The sequence below is a fragment of the Bemisia tabaci genome, chromosome 2, assembly GCF_918797505.1.
Source record: "Bemisia tabaci chromosome 2, PGI_BMITA_v3".
NCBI classification, from domain to species: Eukaryota; Metazoa; Arthropoda; class Insecta; order Hemiptera; family Aleyrodidae; genus Bemisia; species Bemisia tabaci.
Window position 1 is genome coordinate 9486218 of NC_092794.1, and position 22614 is coordinate 9508831.

General features: G+C 35.9%; 1 protein-coding gene across 1 annotated transcript; it reads left to right on the plus strand.

Annotated features, from left to right (window-relative positions):
• The first annotated feature begins 95 nt into the window (after positions 1–95).
• On the plus strand, positions 96–21684 carry U2af50 (U2 small nuclear riboprotein auxiliary factor 50). Its single transcript, XM_019055978.2, has 11 exons — positions 96–248; positions 1239–1499; positions 2686–2813; positions 3796–3912; positions 4655–4793; positions 5669–5707; positions 7824–7909; positions 14904–15026; positions 16267–16425; positions 17451–17615; positions 19064–21684. Exons 1-11 carry the CDS (start codon positions 227–229, stop codon positions 19193–19195), a joined length of 1371 nt encoding a protein of 456 aa, XP_018911523.1. The 5' UTR covers positions 96–226; the 3' UTR covers positions 19196–21684.
• Positions 21685–22614: the final 930 nt, after the last annotated feature.

Here is a 22614-nt window from a genome sequence, read left to right on the forward strand (position 1 = left end):
AATTAGAAATTTGACTGCGTATCTGCATCTGCGCCTGCGCCTCTCTGTAGCTTTACTCTCATTGGCTAACAGGTCTGTATACATATCTACGTCACTATTATAACCTCTATAATGTGCATCTTGGCATCTCCATTAGTTTCCTGTCAGCCATTTTTGCGAAGTATCTTAAAACGCGTGAGTTTCTAGTGAGGATTTCAAATTTTTCCTCTACCATCGGTCACTAATTATGGGCGAAAGAGATGATAAAGGTCAGTGAAATTGTCAAATTATCCCCGCCACCCTCGTTTTCCTCTGCTGCAGATTCGTTATTTCTCCTACATTAACGCCCCCACCGGCTCGGCTTCATTGATTTTTCCCGAAATCTCTAATTTTTTTACCCGTCAAATTATACAAGGTCTCATCACCTTTTACGGACTAATTAATTTTGTTGACCTCTTTTATCTTAATCTGCTGTAACATCATCTACCCCACCTATTGATCCCAAGGAACATCTCTATTGTCAGTCTAGGAGGCACCGAGTGAAGTTTATTTCAGCCTGGGAATAAGATCTTTTCCCGATCAGTTAACCCTTTACTTAAGCTGCATTCTTAAAGTAAATTCATCCAATTTCGTTTGGTTCCTCTGTTTGCCAACGCAACCCAATGGTCGCCATCAACCTCTCTTGATTGTTGAGCGTGTTTTAGAAACGTTGGGCAATCATATGTAAACACAAGTCGTCGGGTAATTCAAACGGAGTCCAACAATGCCTTCCATTTGTAAGTTGTCCCAAACAGTACTTCGACAATGCAGCTTTTAGCTAGGGCAAGTATTAAGTGTCCCTTCATATGACGATTCAGTTGGACACTTAAGGAATTTAGAGCGTAGGCAGCGCAGATTCCATCAATTTTGGTATCTTTAGGCGCAACCAGATTTGAATTTTAGTGTTGAATTACCGTTATGCAACCAGATCTAGGAAATCACAATCTATGTAGATGTCACCTTCGGTGATTGAATGGAAAAATCGAATCTGTAGTTGACAGCTAGTAATATCAAATTACCATTACTTCAATAGTAAAAAGATGAAGCAAAGTTGAAACAGTTTTCGTTCTAAATGAGCTGACAAATGTCAAATTTGAGTGAAGGTGTGAACCCAAAGACCGTTCGAGTGTGACACTGCAGTCATTAGTTTTGACTGATTGATGTAATTAAAGATATTTTAAGCAATCTAGTCATGCCTAATCATTTGATTATTGTTTCAGATCGTGACCGAGATAAAGAACGTGACAGAGATCGCAGACGCAGATCAAGATCTCGCGATAGAGACCGTGACAGGAAAAGGCGCTCCCGGAGCCGCGACAGACGATCTCGCTCGAGAGATAGGAAGAAAGACAGGAGTAGGTCAAAAGAAAGGAAGACAGGTAAAGATGGCAAATCTCGGAGAAGGAAGCCTTCCCTTTACTGGGATGTCCCTCCACCAGGATTCGAGCACATCACACCTCTACAGTACAAAGCCATGCAAGGTTAGTGAGTTTTCAATCCAGAGCTGGCAGTAACTCATGATAAGCTGTTTAAATTACCTGAAACATTTTTACTAGTAAATCATTATCTTTACCTGTGCATGTTGTGTGACATAACCTGTCAACACCTGACATGTCAATCTTCACCGTGACTTAACTTATGTCACGGTGAAGATTGAATCATAGAGAGTTAGAGTATAAACTATCAGAGAATTGTCATTTTTATGGTTTGACCATGGAAAATTAATTGAAAAAGGTATTGCATCGTAAGCGTAACAATAAGAGAGAGAAATTAAGTAAAATGTCAACCTTTGTAACACTTCTAACGATGATTTACATCAATTACTTACTGCTAATGGGTATGCGTGGCGTGCTTTGCGATTTATAGATTAATCTGCAATTTAAACCTATGGGAAAGGATCGATAAACAGGGTGTTCGCAGCGAACACCTCAATAATCGTTTCTTTATAATAGCGTCAAATGGAAAAATATTGATAATCAATTATTTACGCCACGCCACTGTTAGGTATATATACTTTGAAGGTACAGCATTTTTTATTAGGTACTTAAGTATAGAAAAATGATGAAGAAAAAATAAAAAAAAAATAAAAATGTGAGGTAGTATTGTGAGTAACCGGATGTCATAAAAGTGCTGAATCCACACTATTCTTGACGGAAATCCAAGAAAAAAATTAGCATTCAAACCAAAAAATGACCTCTAATGTCAGTGCATGATAGGTTGTACAACTGGGGTAAGAAAAGATTAGACAAAACTCGCATCAACCTGTGTGCATCAATTATCAGTTGGCCCATTGGTTAGCACATTGTTGAATGATATCATTTTCAGATGTGACTTTTGTCTGAATCTTTTCTATCCACAGTTTTGCCATTTACTGTACAGATTTACAAAATTTACCATGCAAAAGAAATGTAAAGAGTACTTTGACATGTTGCCAATGGGCCATCACTTTTTCGAAGCTGTATGCAAAGAGTAGCTAGGTGTAGTTTTTTTTCTTTTTTTTTTATCTATCTGCTTGAGGTACCTACAGTTATACTGTATGGAATCAAATAGCCTAGAGGCTAAATGAGAAGGATTGAAGATAATGTGTTCTTCTTAAGGTGCATTCTGGAATTCAAGAAGCACAAGTAAGCATTTTTTTACTACTTCAAATATTTTTTTATTTTTCAGCGGCCGGCCAAATACCTGCAAATGTTGTGGCTGACACCCCCGCTGCTGCTGTTCCTGTTGTAGGCTCCACTATTACAAGACAAGCCAGACGTTTGTATGTCGGGAATATTCCGTTCGGAGTCACAGAGGTATGGTTCTCTTTTCCTGTTTCCTCCATTTAGGCTAATGTACTTTTTATGATCGCATATGGGAAGAAGCATTTATCCACTTGGTATCTTTTAAATTGGTCGTAGGTTAATCCCTTAAAGGTGGCCCTTCCTGCCATTACGAGTCCTGTCAAATCTTTAGATTCCCAAAAATACAGGAGTGCAGAAACTTCCCAATCATGCAACTAGCCAGGTCCCATAAAATGGAAGAACCCATGTAAGAACACAGAACAGTAGAGGAATTAGTGCTGTGCGAGCACTTGATATTTAAGCTCGGCTTGAAGGTTAAGTTCAAGCTCGAATGAGAGACAATAAACAAGCCTTAGTCAAGTTTGAGAAATACCTATATCTCAACTGTCATGCCAAATGCCAACCTATAGACACCAGCAGCAGTGACCGACGGGTCCTATGAGGTCACAGAAAAAAATGACAGAAGTGGTAAGTTAAAACCTACGAAAAACTGGCAAGATTTGTAAAAATCATAGCAGGACAACAGTTATTCTCCATGTAAGACATCGATAAAGCGAATTTTATTTAAAGTTCCAAACCTCTTTGGGTAGTTCTGTCCTGATTTGTCTCACAATCACCAACACCAGTGGACATCGTTGTGACCAGATTCAACCAATCAGATCCGTTGGTTTTCGATTGGTCGAACCTTTTTATGAGCCACCTTGCAAGGTGGTACCAAAATCAGGCGCAAAAGTAGTACTGAGCCTCCAAATAAAATTTGCTTAAGGATCCAACCTTCAGGGTTACAGCAAGCCAACAGATAGCGCTAGCAGTGCTCTGGAAGCTACCGAACTATGACCTACGTAAACCGGTCCCCATGGACCAGCGTGAAAAAGAGAGAGAGAGAAGAAAAAGTCAGGGCAGTGTGTTAGTTTAACGTCAAAAAGTTAAGTACAGCCAATAAAAAATTATATTTTATTACAACCTTACCTATACTTATTTTATTTGTTTGCAGGATGAAATGATGGAATTTTTCAATCAGCAGATGCACTTGTCTGGCCTTGCGCAAGCAGCAGGCAACCCTGTATTAGCTTGTCAGATTAATCTAGATAAGAATTTTGCTTTTCTAGAGGTAAGTACATACCTACTACCACATAACTCTCTTTCCGTTCTATAGCTCATCAACGTCCGTATCTTAAGGTGCCTCTAAATTACTTATAAGCTTACTTAACTTTCTCATTTTGAGTAGATTCAAGCATGGGGGGCTGGCTTGCCAACTCTAGCTAGGTGAAATCATCTAGTAATTATGTTAGTGGATAAATGAATACCAGAGGGCACATTATTGAAGGGAGAATTCACAACTTCATCTTGTATTATATAAAAACCTAGGTCATATTTTTAAAATTTAAATACAGCCAGCTCACCTAGGTATTATTGCCTATCTATTGCCACCAAACTCATAGAAATTAGCCCAGTAGACAAAAGAAAATTTAAGAGGTCAGACAGCCTATAGTAATGATTTTCTGCCCACATACTTTCCTCTTTAGGGAAGCACCAGGTACAACCGTCCTCAAATATCGGTTTGTTGTGTCTAGTTTTGATAGGTCTATGGTGATTTGTTATTTAAAAACTCTATGATTGTTTTCTTTTCTTAATGCCTCAATGCTACTAATTGGAAGTTTTGATTATACATTCGATCTGTTTTGTTGCCAGTCGCTTCGATTATTCATAAATCATAATTATTGTTAGACTCTTCCAAATATTTTCAAAACTGAAATGAGAATTCTCAGAACATCAGTATGAAACATTAACATAAAATTGCTCATGGTTTTTCACATACATATACTCACTTCAATTCAAATAAATGTTTCCAGTTCCGATCCATCGATGAAACAACGCAAGCCATGGCATTTGATGGTATCAACTTTAAAGGACAAAGTTTAAAAATACGTAGGCCTCATGATTACCAGCCCACGCCAGGAATGAGTGACAGTGGATCGAATGCCCTCTCTGGTAAGTCTGAAGAACTGTTGATTTTACCAAATACCAGCTGTATCAATTTATTATCTAACTGCCATCATAACTTAAAATTTTTCAGTCTCCTTTGCAAGTCCCTTCTCCACATTGTCGGAATGAACCTTTTGCTTCTTTTTTTTTAATCTCTGTTTCTATTTTTAATATTGTCTTGTAATATACAGTAGAAACTGCGTATAACGGAATACACCGGAATCGGTTAAATGTTACGTTATAATGGGGTTTCTGATACAAGCGGTTTTTGCGTAAATGTTGAGTTCTGTGCGGCAACCGCACAGCCTGCGCCTCTCCGTGATAACTGAGTCTGTCTGATGCAGCTTGATGCCATGTTGTGACAGCTAATCCCCAATTTCCTGGATTCGATTTGAACTTTATCACATGCAGTAATTTTATGATAAGCGGGAGAAATTAATTCTTCTTATCAAGTATAAAACAGTAAAATTTGCCTATCTACGCAACAAGCTGTTTTTGGAAGCAGGATAATTGAGGTTAAATAGTATTAATATTGAAAAATATCAACTTATTCAACCTTTTGTGTTATTTATTAGGACCCCTGAAATTTCTAAATGTGATATTTCACTTACCATCTTTGCACAGACTCCATCCTCTAAGATAATTAACATCTCTGGCTATGACCTGAGTCTGAAATACTACTCTAGAGTAAACAAATGAATATAATCATGATATCTGAAGACCCTCGGCCAACGAAAAATTAACTCGATTAAGTACGTGTCCAAATCTCTGATCAAAATATGTTTAATTTTCTCTGTACTTCAGGTGAAGTTTTAAAAAGGCACAAAGTAAATTGTATGACAGTTCTAAATTTAATGAGAAATTTTATTTGAAATTTTCAGGGTATGATTCATTGCTGCCACCTTCAACATTCGCACCAGGTAAAAAGCAAATTTGATTATTTATGACATGAAAAATCATGCACATTTTGCAAAAAATTTGTCTCGCTATTAATAAAAAAAAAAAATATATTTTATATATAAAATATTCGCCCGCATCAAACTCAACATCCACCGCTTACCGCCACGTTGCCGCGCGGCCGCGCTTTCCCAAGTTTTCGAGCCACTACTTTTGTGAGATGCCTAGTACAATCTCGATGAAGTTAAGGTTTTGAGGTTATGTTATGATTCGAACTTGATTGTTGATTATAATTTTGTTCAGTTTTATCTTTAAACAATTTGCTTTGTTCTCTTCAGCTTTTTAGGGTGATAATCATCATTGCCTTCTGCCGATATCTTTGATTAAGTAGGTTTATTGCGTCGTTTGGTCCCTTGTCTGATTCATTCCTTTGAAACTTTTCTCTGTATTCTCCTACGAAAGTATCTACTTGTACACTTGGTGTAACTTTTTAGAATGGAATAGTTCGGGTTGGATAACCCTCTGAGTCTAATCGCTTTACCTACTCAAAGGTTCTACTTCTCTCTTCTCTGTACGTATACGGCTGAGTCAGATCAATTAGTGTTGTACGTAAAGACATTTGTTATCAGTGTCTGCCTGTTTTATAAGGTTTACTTGACTGTTTTTGATCTGATTTGGTGTAAATGCTACTCCACATTAAAAGATTAGCATTTGCTTAAACCAGAATCAATGCCTAGCATAGTTGGACTGAAAGGTGAGCGCTTAAGGACTGAGAAAAGTTAATATCAAGGTAACGCTGATTGACAGCAATGTGGCTTAAAATTAGAACTCATATTTATGCATGCATTCTTTATAATTCTGTAAAATCATGTATTATTTGGTTTCACTACTGCATGCCAATTATTGAAACTGATAGACAAAACAAGAAGGAGACAATCCTATTGGTGGAAATTTAGAGAAATGGATGTGTACAAAGAGTGAAATGATAGACTAAGCATCGAATGCTCACAAGCTCCCCTTCGTAAATCTATAGTTTCACACCGTTTATCTATCTATTTCCATGGTTCCACCGAAAGGATCGCTACATTTGTCTTGCATGATTTTTTTATTTTTTTTTTTTTTTTTTTGGCTTCTTCAAATAGCCCACAAGGGCTAATCCTTTAAATCCTTTTTGTGGAGTTCTTCACAATTTCTGAGCAATGGGGAATTGTGGATCAGCGACTTTTGATATTTTTCCATTTTAAGCTATGATAAAGAATTGAATATTAAAGTGTCGGTTGAAACACCCTAATAATCGATCCTTTTCTATCCAGTTAAATGGTAGATCAATCAATGTATCGCAAAGAAAGCCACACCTCTTTTTTTGAGCACAGCTAGGGCTTTATCCAGGACTTACTGTGTGCCAATTCCAAGAAAATTTGTATCCAAAAATAACTATCATAGACTTTAGTGACAGCTTTTTTTCTCGTGTCCTAGAAAATTGTCATATTTTATTGAATTCCCCCAATTGATTTCCCAAGTAAAAAGAAGAAAAAATAAATGTTTCTAACATGCAGGGAACTCACCAAGTTTCACACCCTAAATCGATGTAAGGAAGTTGAGTAACAAATGCTGCATCAAATCATTTTGAATTATTAGATTATAGTTGGTTGAATGAGGCAGTTTTTGTAGAAATGGCTGAATAATGCTCAAAGATTCGTGATTCAGGTATGCAGCAAGGTTTTTTAAAGGGAGTTAAAGCTGTTGTGATCAAGGGATCGCTTGTTGTACTTATCAATTAAGGTGAAGCCTTGATGACTAGAATGACAGACTCCTGCAATATTTTGAAACAGTCATTTAGAGTGAAGCTGACTAAACTACCTACATTTGCCCTCTTAATCTGTTGTGGGGGAATTACATTGCAGGGTAGATTTTGGAGCCTTAAAAACAAGTATTGACAAATTAAGCCGGTTTGCAGTAAGTAATTTCAATGAAGTCATACTGTAATATCTTTGCCAACTGTCTTTAATCTCATCTTGAATTATTTTTGTTTTAAGTTTATTTTTTGTCAATATATTAGCTAGTAAAAAGCCTCAAAATTGAAAAAAAAATTATAATTGGCCTCTCTGATTTCCCTTCTTTGCTTTTTATGAATTTCAGTGGCAGGGGTGATTAGCACTGTTGTTCCTGATTCTCCTCACAAAATATTCATCGGTGGATTACCAAATTATTTGAACGAAGATCAGGTACGTCATTCAAATCTTATCCAAATTTCACTCTCCAGTCTTTTAGTTTTTGGTGTAGAATTTCATTTTGCACCCGACAGTTTCTCCATTTCATGTGGTCTTCGTTTTCCTCTTGTCTTCGGTTGCTTCTTTCAAAAACTCATTTTTGCAGATAGAACAACTAAATACTAGGGAAAAATTTCAATGAGAAAAATTGCCCATGGATACATCCACCTGTAGATATCTCACTCAAATCATACAAATCACTTGACAAATTTGCCTCTCCCTCTTCCCCCTCTCTGTTCTCTATTTAATTTATAATGCACCGATTCAAATCATAGCTAGTTCAAGCAATCACCAGCTCTTGTTGATAAAAGCTCGTTTTCAACTCATGAGCTCTTTATTTATCAAAAGTTCTTTTTTAATATTTAATGTCATGTTCCCTCCACATCTAACTTTTCAATGCATATTAAGCACAATCTTTCTTTCAGCCTTTAGTATAAATTTTCAGTTGAAAATACTTTATTTATTTTAGTAGAGAAATAGATGTGCACACCATCATTCAAAAAAAGTTTTACTTATTTTATAGAAGGAAATATTTTCCAGGAAAGATAGATAATTATTCCATTAATTTAATTTCTCTTAACACAGATTAATCTCTTCTCTATTACTTTTATCCTTCAGGAGCAAAATTGAAGCTTAGTAATTCACTTTTATTCCAATTTGTAAATCATCAGGACTTTAGTTTACCTCTTCAAGAATGTTCATCCGTAAAGGAAATTTGCCAAAATTGAGCACTTCTAATTTGAGCCTGTTCTTCAAAATATGCTGAGGGTTGACAATAGAGAATTATCTCCTGAGTCCAAAACTCCCCAAATGTTTTAAAGCTCATTATTAAGGCAAAGAGAGTTGGAGAAAATTTGAATTGACGAAGAACACATCTCTTTAATGGTTTGTCCCAGAGAGAAAAACTTGGTCTCAAAATCTAAAGGATACATTCAGCTTTAGCAGATTATCTCGCTGTGATATATCTTTGAAGAGACTTTTTTACGTTTGAGCTTCCATTTCCTCTCCCTAATCATCCGATTTCGAGCATTTTGGGCTTTTTAGATGCAGGAAGTGATTCTCTTTTCATCAACCCTAAGCATATTTCAAAGATTTAATTCAGGTCAAAACTAGTCCCTAGATCTATTCAGGTTTATGAATGGATCTCAAAGAAAATTTTCCCCCATTAAGTTGCTGCCGTGTGCAGAGAGAAAACAGGGTCTGCAACTCAAATTACAGGCGGTGTGACTTTCTCTACTTTAAAGGCAATGAGGCTAATCGTCTCTGCTGGGCAGACAGCTCCTCATAATTTTCTGGTTTGTTTGTCCTAAAAACTTTAGCTCTTATTGGAAATACGGTGGGTTTTTTTTTTTTTTTTTTTTCTTTTTTTTTCTTTTTTTTTTCTAGCAAGGAAACAATCCGAAAACTTAGAAAAATTAATACATAGGAAACTTCAAAAATCAATTTTTGGATATTTTCTGAAGAGAATGATGAGTAGGAAGCCTCTTTATATTTGCCATCACTCCTTAGAATCAATCCCTAGTGCAATCACTTTTCTCACATGTGATGAAAAAAAGTGAGACTTGTCACTGGTCTGCTTTGCAGAAAATTCGGACATAAATTCCTCATACTTTTCTAGTTATCCCACAACGATAAAAAAATTTATGTTGTTTCTTATGAAAGCCAAAAATTTTAGCACCAGCTGACTGGTTTTGGAGGGAACTGTCAGTCAATCAAAGACAAGTCTCTTCTTTGCCCATAAAGTCGAGGGTGTCATGCGGCCTGTAATTCAGATTGCAGCTCTTGCGTTTTCTTTGGTTGTGTGCTTTCTTTTTTGTGTCCTTTTTTCATAGGTTAGGTTTGGAAACTACTTTCAGATGACTCCACTTTTCTAATGCCCAGCAGAGGCCAGATCAATATTTTGCAATCAGTATCTTAATTTTTTTTCTTCTTGAGCCATCAGATCTTTTCCTGAGCTCAAAAACTCAATTCAGCAGGAGTTAGTAGTTGTTAAGAGATGGAGGTTTTGACTACCCTCTGAAGGTGCTGTTTTAAGTTTTAAAAATGTGTTTTACCCTCCAGTCCTCAAGGTACCTCTAGTAGATGATTTATATTAAAAAAAAATAATTCATCTGGGAAAGGACCTTTCATATTTGATTTCACTCCTGCTGCTGACTTGTTTTTGAGCTCAGTGTAATTATTTTCGCTATCCATCATCCAAGCAACATTCTATTCCAATTTTTTCAGCTTCTCGGATGTAATCAATTCGTTTTTTTGCTGACGTTATTTTGCCTTCTTTTCAGTCAACGGCCTTGTTTTTTCAGCACTAGTATCAACACTCCTCACAATTTTCTTAGTCCACCTTTGCATTGATTGTTTTCAGTTTTTCAGCTTTTTTCATTTCAGCCTTATTGGTCTGTTGACAAAAAAAAACAAACAAACAAAAACCAAAGTATCCAAATACGTAATAAATGATGGGAAGAAGTACTATCCCAGTAAATTATCAGTAATTTGGTTCAAATCTGCATTTTTTCAGGTTATATTTAGGTTGATCTTGGTAAATTTTATTTAGCCTGCTCCTTCAAAAAATTTCAGTCTCAAGCACATTTTTCAAACTATTCATGGTGGTCATTCCTCCTTTTTTTCGTTTTTTTTTCTTTTTTTAAATCGCCAGAAATTTTATAAACATTTCCCAGTTTTGTTTTGAATCCTCAAAATGGAGCACTGTGAGTTTTAAAATTTATTATGCTTCAGTTTCACAATTAGTCTCATCTAGCTTTCAAATCAGTCCATTCATTCTGCTTCACAGATTAATTTAAAATTTGGAGAGTATTTTTTTGTTGGCAAAAATAGATTTTAATTGCTTATTATGAGATAGACCCACCCAAAAAACAACAGGTGAAGGGCTCAGAACAAAAAGAGCCAGAGTACGTCTTATAGAAGTCTTCAGCCAATAACAGCTGATGAAAATGATAGCAGCAGCAAAATACCTAAGCATTGAAATTTAAAGAGAGCTGTGGCAAAATCTATAAAGCCAGCCAAACAAGAAAATTAATAGAGTAGAATGGTTGGAAGGAGTAAAATTATTCCTAAGTTAACATTAACAAAAAAATATTTGAAAAAATACGAATGAAGCTCACGTAGCGAGAGCCTCGGAATATATGCTAAATTGAAGACCCTAGGCTCAAACAAGCCCTAAAATTTCTTACAAATTTAAACCCCTCAAATGCACCATCAGTTACTTGCCAGATGTTTTTGGAAAATCCCAGTCCCCCAATGACTGATTAGCATTTCTGAAAACTTTCATTACATTTTTTACACCTGTAACAAATCGATTTTTAAAAGATGCTGCAATTTACTGACCAATCAAACGCCTTCCCACTGTGGTTATAAGATCCTCATAACGTGTTTAATTTTAGAAAAGATGTAAAATCATTTTAAGTACAATAATTTACCCAGTGAAGGGCAGAAAGTGTGCAGTGAAGGTACAAGGGTGCCAAACACAATTATTGAAAAGTTTGCCTGTGGAATGCTGGATTGCGCAATACAAACCGTTTTTCATCAATCAATGATTTAACCCCTACCATCGGAGATGACATACCCTCAAATTTATATTGTCGTCTTAGAACTCTGTGAGGCGCAAGAAGGCAAAATGCCAAACCTCTCTCCGCCTACCTCAAAAACCTCCAAACAGCTCTCGCGCTTCCCCCCGCTCCGTTTATCTTTTTTCTTTTTAAAGAGTGACCATCAGCTGAAAGTTTGCGAAGTGAATTTTTAGGGTTCTTTCAGGTCCACAAACGGAATGTCATGAGGAGCAAAAGTTACCCAAGGTAACGAACTGAAATATTTTACTCAATAGTTGATAAAATAGTTATAGATATTTTGTTGTGATGGATACTTATCTGTGCCTCTGCTCTTTTTTTTTCTTTCCTCCCCTTTTTTTATTTGCCTTAGCTAAGGTATCGTAATTGCGGGTAAAATTGAATACACCCTGACCCTGTCAGTCGTTTATTTTTATCATCAAGTGGATTCTATTCTCGTGTGTTGTCGACTGAAAGGCAAGTTTCTTTGAATTTCCAAACGTATTTATGATAATGAAATCAAAATCACTTTTTGCAGCACTGGGGCAAGTTTTTCTTACTTCCATGGTGAGCTTATGTTTGAAGAGCAATGCACTGTTCTGTCCAATGGTATTAAGTTTGAGTGATGGGGGAAATTCAAGAAGTATCTCCAAATGTTATATTATTGACAAAATCTTAATCATCAATTCCGAGACTTAGCATCCTAGTGCGCAAAAGTTAGATGGAACAAATCCTCTCACAAAATGTTTACCCATGCCTTAGTATACTTTTTAAAGCGGGAAGCTTGAAAAAACTCATATTTCCTAAGCTGATTGTGAAATTGGGAGGGTATTTCAGACTTTCCTATTGCGCTCATTGTGATTTTTGAGCCATTTTCTCTGAGGAAAAACTTTTCTTTTTGCTCTAGATGAAGTTTGCATCAGGCTCATTGTAGCTTGATCCAAAATCGGGTCTTTTTACCAAGCCTTTGTCTTTCCCCTTTATTATTTTTATTTAAAATTATTTGCTTCGATGTAAAAGGCCGTCTCGCAAAACTTTGAAGGTCTTTCTTTTCCTTTCTATGTAGGACAATATCGTCAGCATTTTAATATTAACCAACTGTTTTTCTAGCTGGCAAAGTATTATTAATTTGCTTCTATTATCACAACCAGTCAGATTTTGCTTTTGTCTTTTGGAATACGTTTGGTTTTCTTGTTAAAAATCAAAGGGAAGGTAATCTCTTTTCTGTATCATGTTTTTTACAGTGGAGAGTGAATCGTTAGTTTGATAGTTGTGCAGCTTTTGTTATAATTTCTCTGGCTGAATTTCATATTTTTACCAAAGCTTGTTTTATTGTAAAGCTAAATTAACAAACTCATTTGGATGGAATGGTGCATAGCCTTACATAAATTGGAACGCTGTATTTAAGAAACAGGAAAAAAGTTTTATGGAAGTTGCATCATAGTATAAGCAGTTATCACCCATCTTCTCACCTCCGAGAAGAGAGTTATAAGGTGCTGCCTTGGAAATCTCCTTGTCAGTGCATTAATATACACCCCAGGATATACATACCTGGTATCATAATTTTTCGCTCATTTTACAAATGAGGGTTGCAATATCTGCTATTTCCCCTCATGCCACATCAATTTTTCTTACAAGGACCCTTATTCTATATGACGAGTTGATAAGAAAACTAAATATCAACCTCACATTGGTGAGCAGGTTTGTTTAATTAAGAAGGGAAAACCCTTTGCGTTTTAGTGGCAGGTTTCTTCTTTCTTGTTTTACACTTAAAGTGTTAATTTTATCCAAGTATTTCATATCTAAGGACCCTTCGACACGAATGCAAAACTCTTTTCAGACCCCTGCGAATTTAATTGTGGATGATAATCTCAGACCCCTGCGAAATTAATTGTGGATGATAATCGGTTTCAGTTGAAGAAAAAATGATCATGACAAAATTTTAAATGATCAAATTATCTTCTCCCCGCGGTATCTTTAGTATGGTTGATTAAAAAAAAAAAAAAACAAAAACAAAAACACTAAAGACCATATTGTTGAATGTCAAATTTTTCCCTTAACAGTTACAAAAAATGTTCTCTCATCAAAGTTAACACCAAAAATACCAGGATCTACCCTACCCGTCCATCATGGATCTCTGCCAAGCCTATCTCTCTCCTTTACTTTGGCTGAGATTCATTGGCAGGATGTGGTTCCACATCTTCTGTTTCTCCCTTCCTTCCTTTCATTGTTCTTTAAAATGATGTTTTTTCCTTTTTCTTCTTTTACTCATCTCTCTTGTCATCTGTACAATGGTTTTATTGATGCACTCACAAAGTTTTTCCAGAATGAACCCAAACTTTCTACTTCAGAATTCTTTTGATAAAATCCTGACATTCCTCAGCTTCCTTTTTGATTCCCCTCCTCACTTTTGACACAATTGGAAATGACCTAAGAGGGAAAATTCCGCATCCTCTACACAATATCATGTTATATCATTGCCCCCCCCCCTCATCATAGCGGTATTTCTATTCTTTAATTCCTGGTTTTTGTCAATTATTTCGTGCTCAATGTCTTTACTTGCCAAATGGAGCACTTTTCATAATGATTTTTAGGGGAGCCACTTAAGGAACGTTGGGGGTAGCATTTGACACTACCTTTGAGGCAATTTTTGGTAATGCCAGTGCATCTTTTTAGTTTCATCCTGCCAAAAAAATTTCACTCCCCCAAACCAACTTCTCTCCTCCAAATTTGGCTGTAGTGGTGCCCCCTAGTTTCTTTCATGGAATGAATCAAATTAATTAAAAATTTAACTCAATTTTTTAAGAATCAAATTAAATTGTTTAGCTGCCTGTCCATGCCAAGAACAACTTTTCTTAACTAAAGCCAAATTTTCATTCCAAACCTCTCGTAAAACTCAGATTTGATGTTATTAGGGTTTAGTGTAAAATCCAACAAGAAAAGGCAGTGATTTCTCAATTATTTGTTTTTCTCAACAACCCTTGAGTTTGAATAACTTTTCCTGAAATACTTTCGAAGGATCAGTTTTCTGATAAGAAGATAAGACTATTCATTTTCTAGCTTACCATTTTGAATAATTCTTTTTTCCTTCTGAGGGAAAAATTGAGGAAAAGAAAATTTCTCATGTATTGATGTAATTCACTCTTGAACATCTTAGTAAAACCAGCAAAATAGCAGGGATAACAGATAATTTTTCAGTAGAAATACAGAAGAGTCAAGTGGGTCACAGAGTCATAGAGTTAAAGGATTTCAATTTTTCTATTTTAGTTTTTATCAATTATTATTTTTTTTCCATTATCATAATTTTTTTGGGACCCTGTGTTTTTTAGAGTCTTTAGGCATTCTTTGTTGTGATTCTGTCTCATACAAATAATTATTCTTTCAATTAGGTCAAGGAATTGCTGCAATCCTTCGGACCCCTGCGAGCATTCAATCTGGTAAAGGACTCCGCTACAGGTCTCAGCAAAGGCTATGCCTTTTGTGAATATGCTGATGTAGTTATAACTGATCAGGTATGGTCCCTAATTTTGTTTTTTCCCCCATACAATTCTAAAGTTTAAATACTTACCAAAAATCTCGATGTTTGTGAAGCAATAAAAACCTCTAGATAACTAAATGAAAATACTAGAAAGTGAAATAAAATTTAAAATTAAACACATCAAAACTTCTGTGTGATGGAATGACCATGTGAAATTAGGCCATTACATGATTCAGTAATTTCACTGAATGTAGGTGCCTCTGTGGGAAAGTTGGATAAAAATCAGGTTTCCAAGCTTAGACAAGCTCAAAACAGCTTTAATCACTAGAGAAATGAAGTTTTAATCAGTACTGCATAATATGAACAATGTTTCTCATTGGCCTGAAGCTTTTGATGTTATACTGAGCGATAAACCATGATTTTAATCACTGAATCCAACAGGGCCACTGTATTATCCGTACCTGTGTTCATGTTGAAATTGCATCCGACTTACGCTTATCTGAGGAATATTCACCTTCGACAGCAGTGATATCCTGAGCATGGTTAGGATACTTAACGTCTAGTTGTAATTGCGCTTAACAAAACAAGGATGAAAGACTACATGGTGTTTCTTCATGTGTATGAAATCAGTTGGCGCAATTTGCTGGTCAAAGTGGGGTTGCATTTTTGGTGACTTTTAAATTGTTCACTTGGAGTAAATTTCATCAAATGAAAAGCTAAAAATTGTTAGGCCTTCTCATTTTTTACGTTCCTTCACGAAAAAATGAATGAAAAAATTGTGCAACAGCCTTAATTTAGAGAAGTTGGTGATTAAGGTTAGGGTCAAGTTTCTGGAGGAACTCTGGCCAAAGTAAATCTCTTTGTTTCATCCCTTCAAAATGGATCATCTTGCGCCTCTCCTTACTCTGCTTCTGACAGTAAAACTACTTAATGAGAGATAACTGAGATAGTAAGAGTTTTATGATATCTTGGCGATTTGAGCAAATCTGTCGGGAGATAAGAAATTGTGTGAAAGATTATGACAAAAGAATTTGAGGCATTTATGCAAAAGTGAGCTCTAGGAACTAATTTTTTAACAAGGCATATATTTACTCCCTAAAAATGTCTATATGGAATAACTTAAATCTCAATATCTCTAGAGAATATCATTTATTTATCTCATTCATGATATTTCTCCAATGATTAAACCTTCAAAAATCAAAAATGATTCTTTATTTCTGCTGGAAAAAAATAGTTTCTAAAAATGTACTTAATCTCATGATTGTTCTGCCTAGGCAATTGCTGGTCTGAACGGTATGCAGTTTGGAGACAAAAAACTGATAGTGCAACGAGCAAGTGTAGGAGCCAAAAATCCTGGTCTTGGTTCACAAGTTCCAGTCACACTTCAAGTACCAGGTCTTGTCAATGTTGGAGCGGCTGGACCTCCTACGGAAGTAAGTGAAACTCTTCTCCTTAATCTAAGAGTCTTTTTTAATTAAAACCTCCAGTTATGTTTTACAGTTTTCCAGTCTTGTAAGTTAAAAGGAAGTGCGTAGCATCCAAGAATTGATTTTGGTTTTTATTTTAAAAATCACATAGAGACAGCACACATTGACCAGCATAGCTTGGTAGCAGCGTAGAGTAGATCAGTATAAATGAAGGAAAAAAACACTAAGAAGTGGCCCGAAACCTGTATGTAACAAGGTGGATAAATGGTGCTGGGTCCACACCATTTCGTGGGGAAAACAAAGCCAAGAAGTTCCAAAAAAATTGGTCGACTCCTCGGGTCGTATCCATGACGGCGTTTTAATGCCGTCTTGGATTTTGCGGCATGTTAAGTTGGGTTCACTGCCGAGTGTGATCTACTGATGAGGTCTAAAAAGGCCCAAACCGGTATAGATCTCTCGACGTGACTCCAACTTAATCTTCCATTGCAAACTGCCTGAGCTGAACACTCTCCCTCCTCAGTTTCGTACTGGTGCGCATTAGAGTTCAAAAAATTATTTTTGACTCTAATTTTAATTTTTGGAACTTCTTGGCTCTGTCTTCCCCACGAAATGGTGTGGACCCAGCACCATTTCTCCACCTTGTAGATCAGTATATTTTGATGGAGGATTTTAAATATATTAAGAAGTCCTAATTTATCGCAAATCATGTAAAAGTCAATTTTGTAGGAAATTCCTGCATTCGATCAACATTTAGAAGTTGAATTAAAACGTAAAATCTAAAAATCAAGATCTTTTAACTCTACATGATTTTTTTGTTTTCAAGATCCTGTGCTCATAAGTGTGGGTATTCTCTCATAAGTCTATAAAGTCTTTCCAAGATAATGATTGCCATCCTGGCCTAGTAATACTATGTTATATCTTGATAGATTAGCTATTATCTCGTTTTGAAGCTGACTCGTTGCAGGTCAACTTTCGGCCCTCTTTTGTCCTTTGATTCATGGTGACACTGTTTTCATCATTTTTATTTTCAGGTATTGTGTCTGTTGAATATGGTGACACCTGACGAATTGAGGGATGACGATGAGTATGAAGATATTCTCGAAGATATCAAAGAGGAGTGTGGGAAGTATGGTATTGTTCGCTCTGTAGAAATTCCGCGTCCAATTGACGGTGTGGATGTTCCAGGCTGTGGCAAGGTAAGAGAGAATAAAATAACGAACATACGTATACAGTGTGAAGTAAAATATATTCGTCTTTAATTTATAGCTGTTTCAAGAACTCCTCAATTATAATTTGACGTTTTCTGCAGTGGCGAGGCGAGAATGAGTACTTTTAATACTTTAAAGTACACAGTGATATCAGTAGTGCAAAGAGTATCTAAAGTACTAAGTGGAGTCCTCAGTTATTTCCTGCTGACACCATGTGGCAGGTAGGGGTGTTCAAACGAATTCTTGCCGGAACACTATCGACATCGTCTCTTATTGAAACTGGCGGCAGTACCGACAGTGGCGATGATATCGACAACAGCCGGCCTTATCGGATTTTTGAGAGCTCGCACTCAACGCATTGTTGCCCTGTGTGTCGGTTTATCAGATTGCCTGGCGCGGCGGCGCCTGAAATAGATGCACAAATGGCAACAGCTTATTTTCGCCAGCACCGAAAACTCTGATCGCTATCGGCAAGAGCGCTCTTATCGTAACTTTTTCTTAACGGAACTGTTTCGGTAGCTTACCGACAACCGATAGAATAGCCCTAGTGGCAGGTTTGGCTTTGACCTTCTCCACAATTCCACCTTAAAGAAAGAATGTTGAGCCTCTCTAAAAAAATTTAACTCGCAGCTAAGAAAAGAATGTTCATTACTTTGACAAATTCTAATTTAATAAAAAACTTATCAGAGAATCGGTAATGTAAGTGTTCAAAACAAAGTAAGTCCATATGTAAAATGTCTTCAGATCTTAGGAGCCCTAATTCCAAGGGAAGTTTTAATTGCAGTGCAAGGACCACCCCGCATTCAAAATTGAATGGGCTACTAAACAAGATCTGAACTAGGAAGAAACGGCACATATTTTCTCTTCAAAATCCGTTTTAAAAAGCAATTTACCCAAGAGGAAGTTTGAAAGTAAAATCCTGAGAAAGACTTTAATAATCATTCTACCCAAAATTAAATGGTAGTTGATAATACAAATGACTGTATTTGTAACCAATGTTGATTGTATTCACACATTTTTATATCTTGCTTAGGAGTTGATTTTCTGGCTTTCCATTGTGTAAATCGTTTTTTTACGTAACATTCCGAAGCAAAAACATGTTACCAAAGCAAAAAAACAGAGAAGCATTATATCCTAGATTTTTTGGACTCTACTCCAAACAGCATCTTTGCTTTTTACGTAACTTAACAGGGGTACAAATATTTCGTGACACAGCGCCAGGACAAGTAGCGGAAAGTGGAGAAATTCCTGAGAAAGCGGGAACATTTTGGGAGAGCCCCTGTCAAACTTGACAAAACGAGGGAACCTTGTCAGAATTTTTTCAATGGGCGATGAAAAAGACCGATTTTTTGGCTGGTGTAAAATTAGTCATCTTTCCAAGTATAAAGTTACCTATCTCTTGTCTTGTTTCTAACCACAATACTTTTTATTTTCAGGTGTTTGTGGAATTTAATTCTGTAGTTGACTGTCAAAAAGGTCAACAAGCCCTCACAGGTCGTAAATTCAACAACAGAGTTGTAGTCACATCCTATTTCGACCCGGACAAATATCATCGAAGAGAATTTTAATTTTACACTGTTTTATCTGAATTTTTTAGGTTTAAAAAATTTCCAGATACGTAGATCAGGCACAAGTCACAAGATTTGCTAAACTTCGTGAAATAATTAAGTTGCTACGCCTGGTCTTTACGGGACCAAATGCTTCATAACCTCATTTGTGGTAAAAGCCGGAGCTTAAATTTCTTTGTCCAGTAATGAAAAAATCGGGAACTGCTTTGAATGCAGCTTTCTCATACCATAGACAATATGTTCCTTGGAATACTACACCTATTTGGGCGTATTTATGCCAGAAGGAACTGGGTAAATGTGAATTAAATCTAGAAGAACAACATGAACAGGAATTTCATCACTCATAGATTCTTTTGATTTAAGTAATTTGCTTACAGCTCGTTTTAGCATAATAGTGTCCATTCAATTTTCCTTTATTCTCTCTTTTTGCCATTTTTTTTCCTTCTAATTCCTCGTGTTCGAAAGATTCTAAATTATCTGTGCACTGAAACAGAATACCATATGATAAATTCTTGCAAGAATTAATTTGACAAAACTAATATCTTAGGATATATTAACCGCATGGTTTGTGCAGATACTGAGGAAAGTGCTACTCTCAAAATCTTTAATGTACTTTGACTCTGAAGCGTTGAAAAAATATACTTCAACAAACCTAAAATTTCTTGAGATTAGATGAAATCTTCCTAAGAATTGTGTTTTTAAATAATCAGCTGGCTCTGTGAGTTTCAAGTTTTTGGTCATCAGCTTAGTCGCAGAATGTAGCTAAATTTACTGAAATTGTGAGAAATGCTATCTGTTGCTCACTGCTTAGAAGGTGCACTTGTGATAAATGATTTGAAATTTTAAAAAAATATTGTGAAAATTCTTACCTTTTTTTTTCTTTTTTTTTTGTGTTGCGTGTAGATAAACATAAAAAAAGTCTCACAGTGTAATTAATTATAAAATGTGCCACTGAACGATAGTAGGGAAAATACTACTTGATATTACTTAAATGTTTGATTCTCGGACCTGCATGAACCAAGTTCTGTGAAAAGCCAAAGCCTGCTCCTCAAAAGGTCCGCCAATTGTTCGTAAAATTCTGTAGACTTTCAACTGGTAAATATTTGCCGAAAGTAAATTTGGCAATTAGGGAAACTTTATTTTTTTTTATTTTTAAGAAATGACACTTCTAATTTGCTAGCTACTAAGTTGATATGTTGCTGGCAAAAAAAAAAACAAAAAAAACAAAAAAAAAATATGATTCCTGCTTTTGATTGGTCTAGTAAGAATAAGGTAAAAAGCTTATGTTACAATTCCAAATAGTTTGTGTTCTTACATTCATCATTGGTAATTCTGGTTTGAACTCTTAGAATTGTTAGAGACCTCTGCGCGCGATATTGTGCAATTCCAATGGAAATCTCAAGGGAATACTGAAGAACAAGTGGTATGCCTCATTTAAGTAATCAGTAAATTATTTCTGATAGTGAATTTTTAAACTCATTCCAAAACTCAAATTTCTATTTAAATTCGGTTCTATCTAAGATTGAACGAAATATGGTCTCATTTATGTGTGAGTGGTGCTCTGCTAAAACGATGGCAATCAGATTTTGGGTTTTTGACGCTAATACACTTGTATGTGCGTGCCGAAGAAACAAATTTAATTCAGACGTTTAACTTGCTCTCAGAAGTATTATTCTTCCACCCTATACGACTAACGACTGTAACCTATTCAACATCTGACCTTACTTACGTCTAAGTTGCAACTGTGGTCAGTAAGGGTATTGACAGTGATAGTAAAAAGGAAAACCTGCCAAATTTTTTCTCACTTCCTGGAAAAGTTGGTCTGAAACCATATTTTTAGTGTATCAATGTGAGTTTATTTAAATTTGTTACTTTTACAATAAAAATTTAATTTCGAGTTCCTCCCATCAAAATCTGTATGTTTCCCTCCCGCTATCTAAAGTGTGCTTGTTCTTACACCAAAATTTGGTACAATACCAATAATTCAACAACACCCCCTATTCCAATTAATGCTTATTGTTTGATTCCAAATCATTTCATAAGAGGGGAAAATTGTCCAATCCCGTCCATCCCTCTCAGATTCACTCAGATACGTTTCAACCTCATCTGGCAGAATTGATTCAGTTGTAGAGGGAAACATTTTTTTTTTTTGCTATTTCTGCACACGAGGGACTCAAATTACGGTCATTTTAGCAGAGCACCTATTTAAAGGTGATGTTATGCCCTTACAATAACGAAGAGAAAAATTGGACTCTCGATTTTATGGCTCTGTTTGGATGTTTTTATTTCACTTGGCAACTTGTTTGTATCAGAATAAAGGCACTTGGCGCCTCAATGTTTATTTTGCGTCAAGCAGAAATTATAACCTTTCACATGTCTATGTATTCAATATTTCATTTATGTATAGATCAAAGGGTCCTTGCGAGTTACATATGCAATTCTATGATTTGTTTTTTGTAATGTAAATAAAATACTGTGACAAATTAAAATTCATCATCATTATTTTTTAGTCTCTTCAGCAGAAGGAACTTTAGAAAATCCACTTTTCTGCTGCTGAAAGTTCTGGGCTGTGGAAATGAAAACCCGAAATATATAAGCAGGAATTTTGTTAAGGCACCGGTTGACAATCAATTGAGTTACTCAGCAATTAGTGCCAAGTTTAAGATATGACTAAATGGACGAAGATGTCAAGCAAAATGTTGTTGAGCACATTGGTAGGATGAATCAGCTTTGTATGATTCTACGACCTCAAAGCTGGAGGCAACCTAGATGACTGCCTTAGAGATGGGCACAGAGCTACTTTTCATTCTCTTCTGTTGACTTTTGGAATAAGTTCTACTGAATAAAGACTATGGCTCTTGTCTTAATCAGAGCAAAAAAGAAGAATTGAAAGGGATAAGGAGAAGTGGCTGAAATCAATAGTCCTCTTTAAGTTCTTGGTCACATTATGTGGAGATGATTTCATCTTTTACAGCATGCTCCAGTTTTCAAACCCTGCTTTCCCTGAGAAAAGCGTGTTTTTTGAATAAAATTGTTTGCAACGGATTTTAAGATTCAGTAGAAATATTTTCCCAATTAATTAAAAAAAAAATAGCTCACTTCACTCTAAATCCTCTTCGTGCTCAAGCAATGAGCTCTCGTGGAAACTAGAGCAGAAAACCTATTCAGGATACTTAAACAGAGATCATGGCTCTTTACTTCATACGAAACGTGTTTTAAAAAATAAATTATCTTTTAGTAAAGGGGTAGGCATCATAAATACTCCAGGATAGGATTAATGCATTTCATAAACTTCTTAACGATGAATCTAAATAAAACCTTCATTGAACACCATACGGGTGAACTTCAGAGAATTGGGCCAAATGAATTTCGATTGGGAAAGATGGTAAAAAGGATTTTGTAAGAGTTGCAATTTTCCT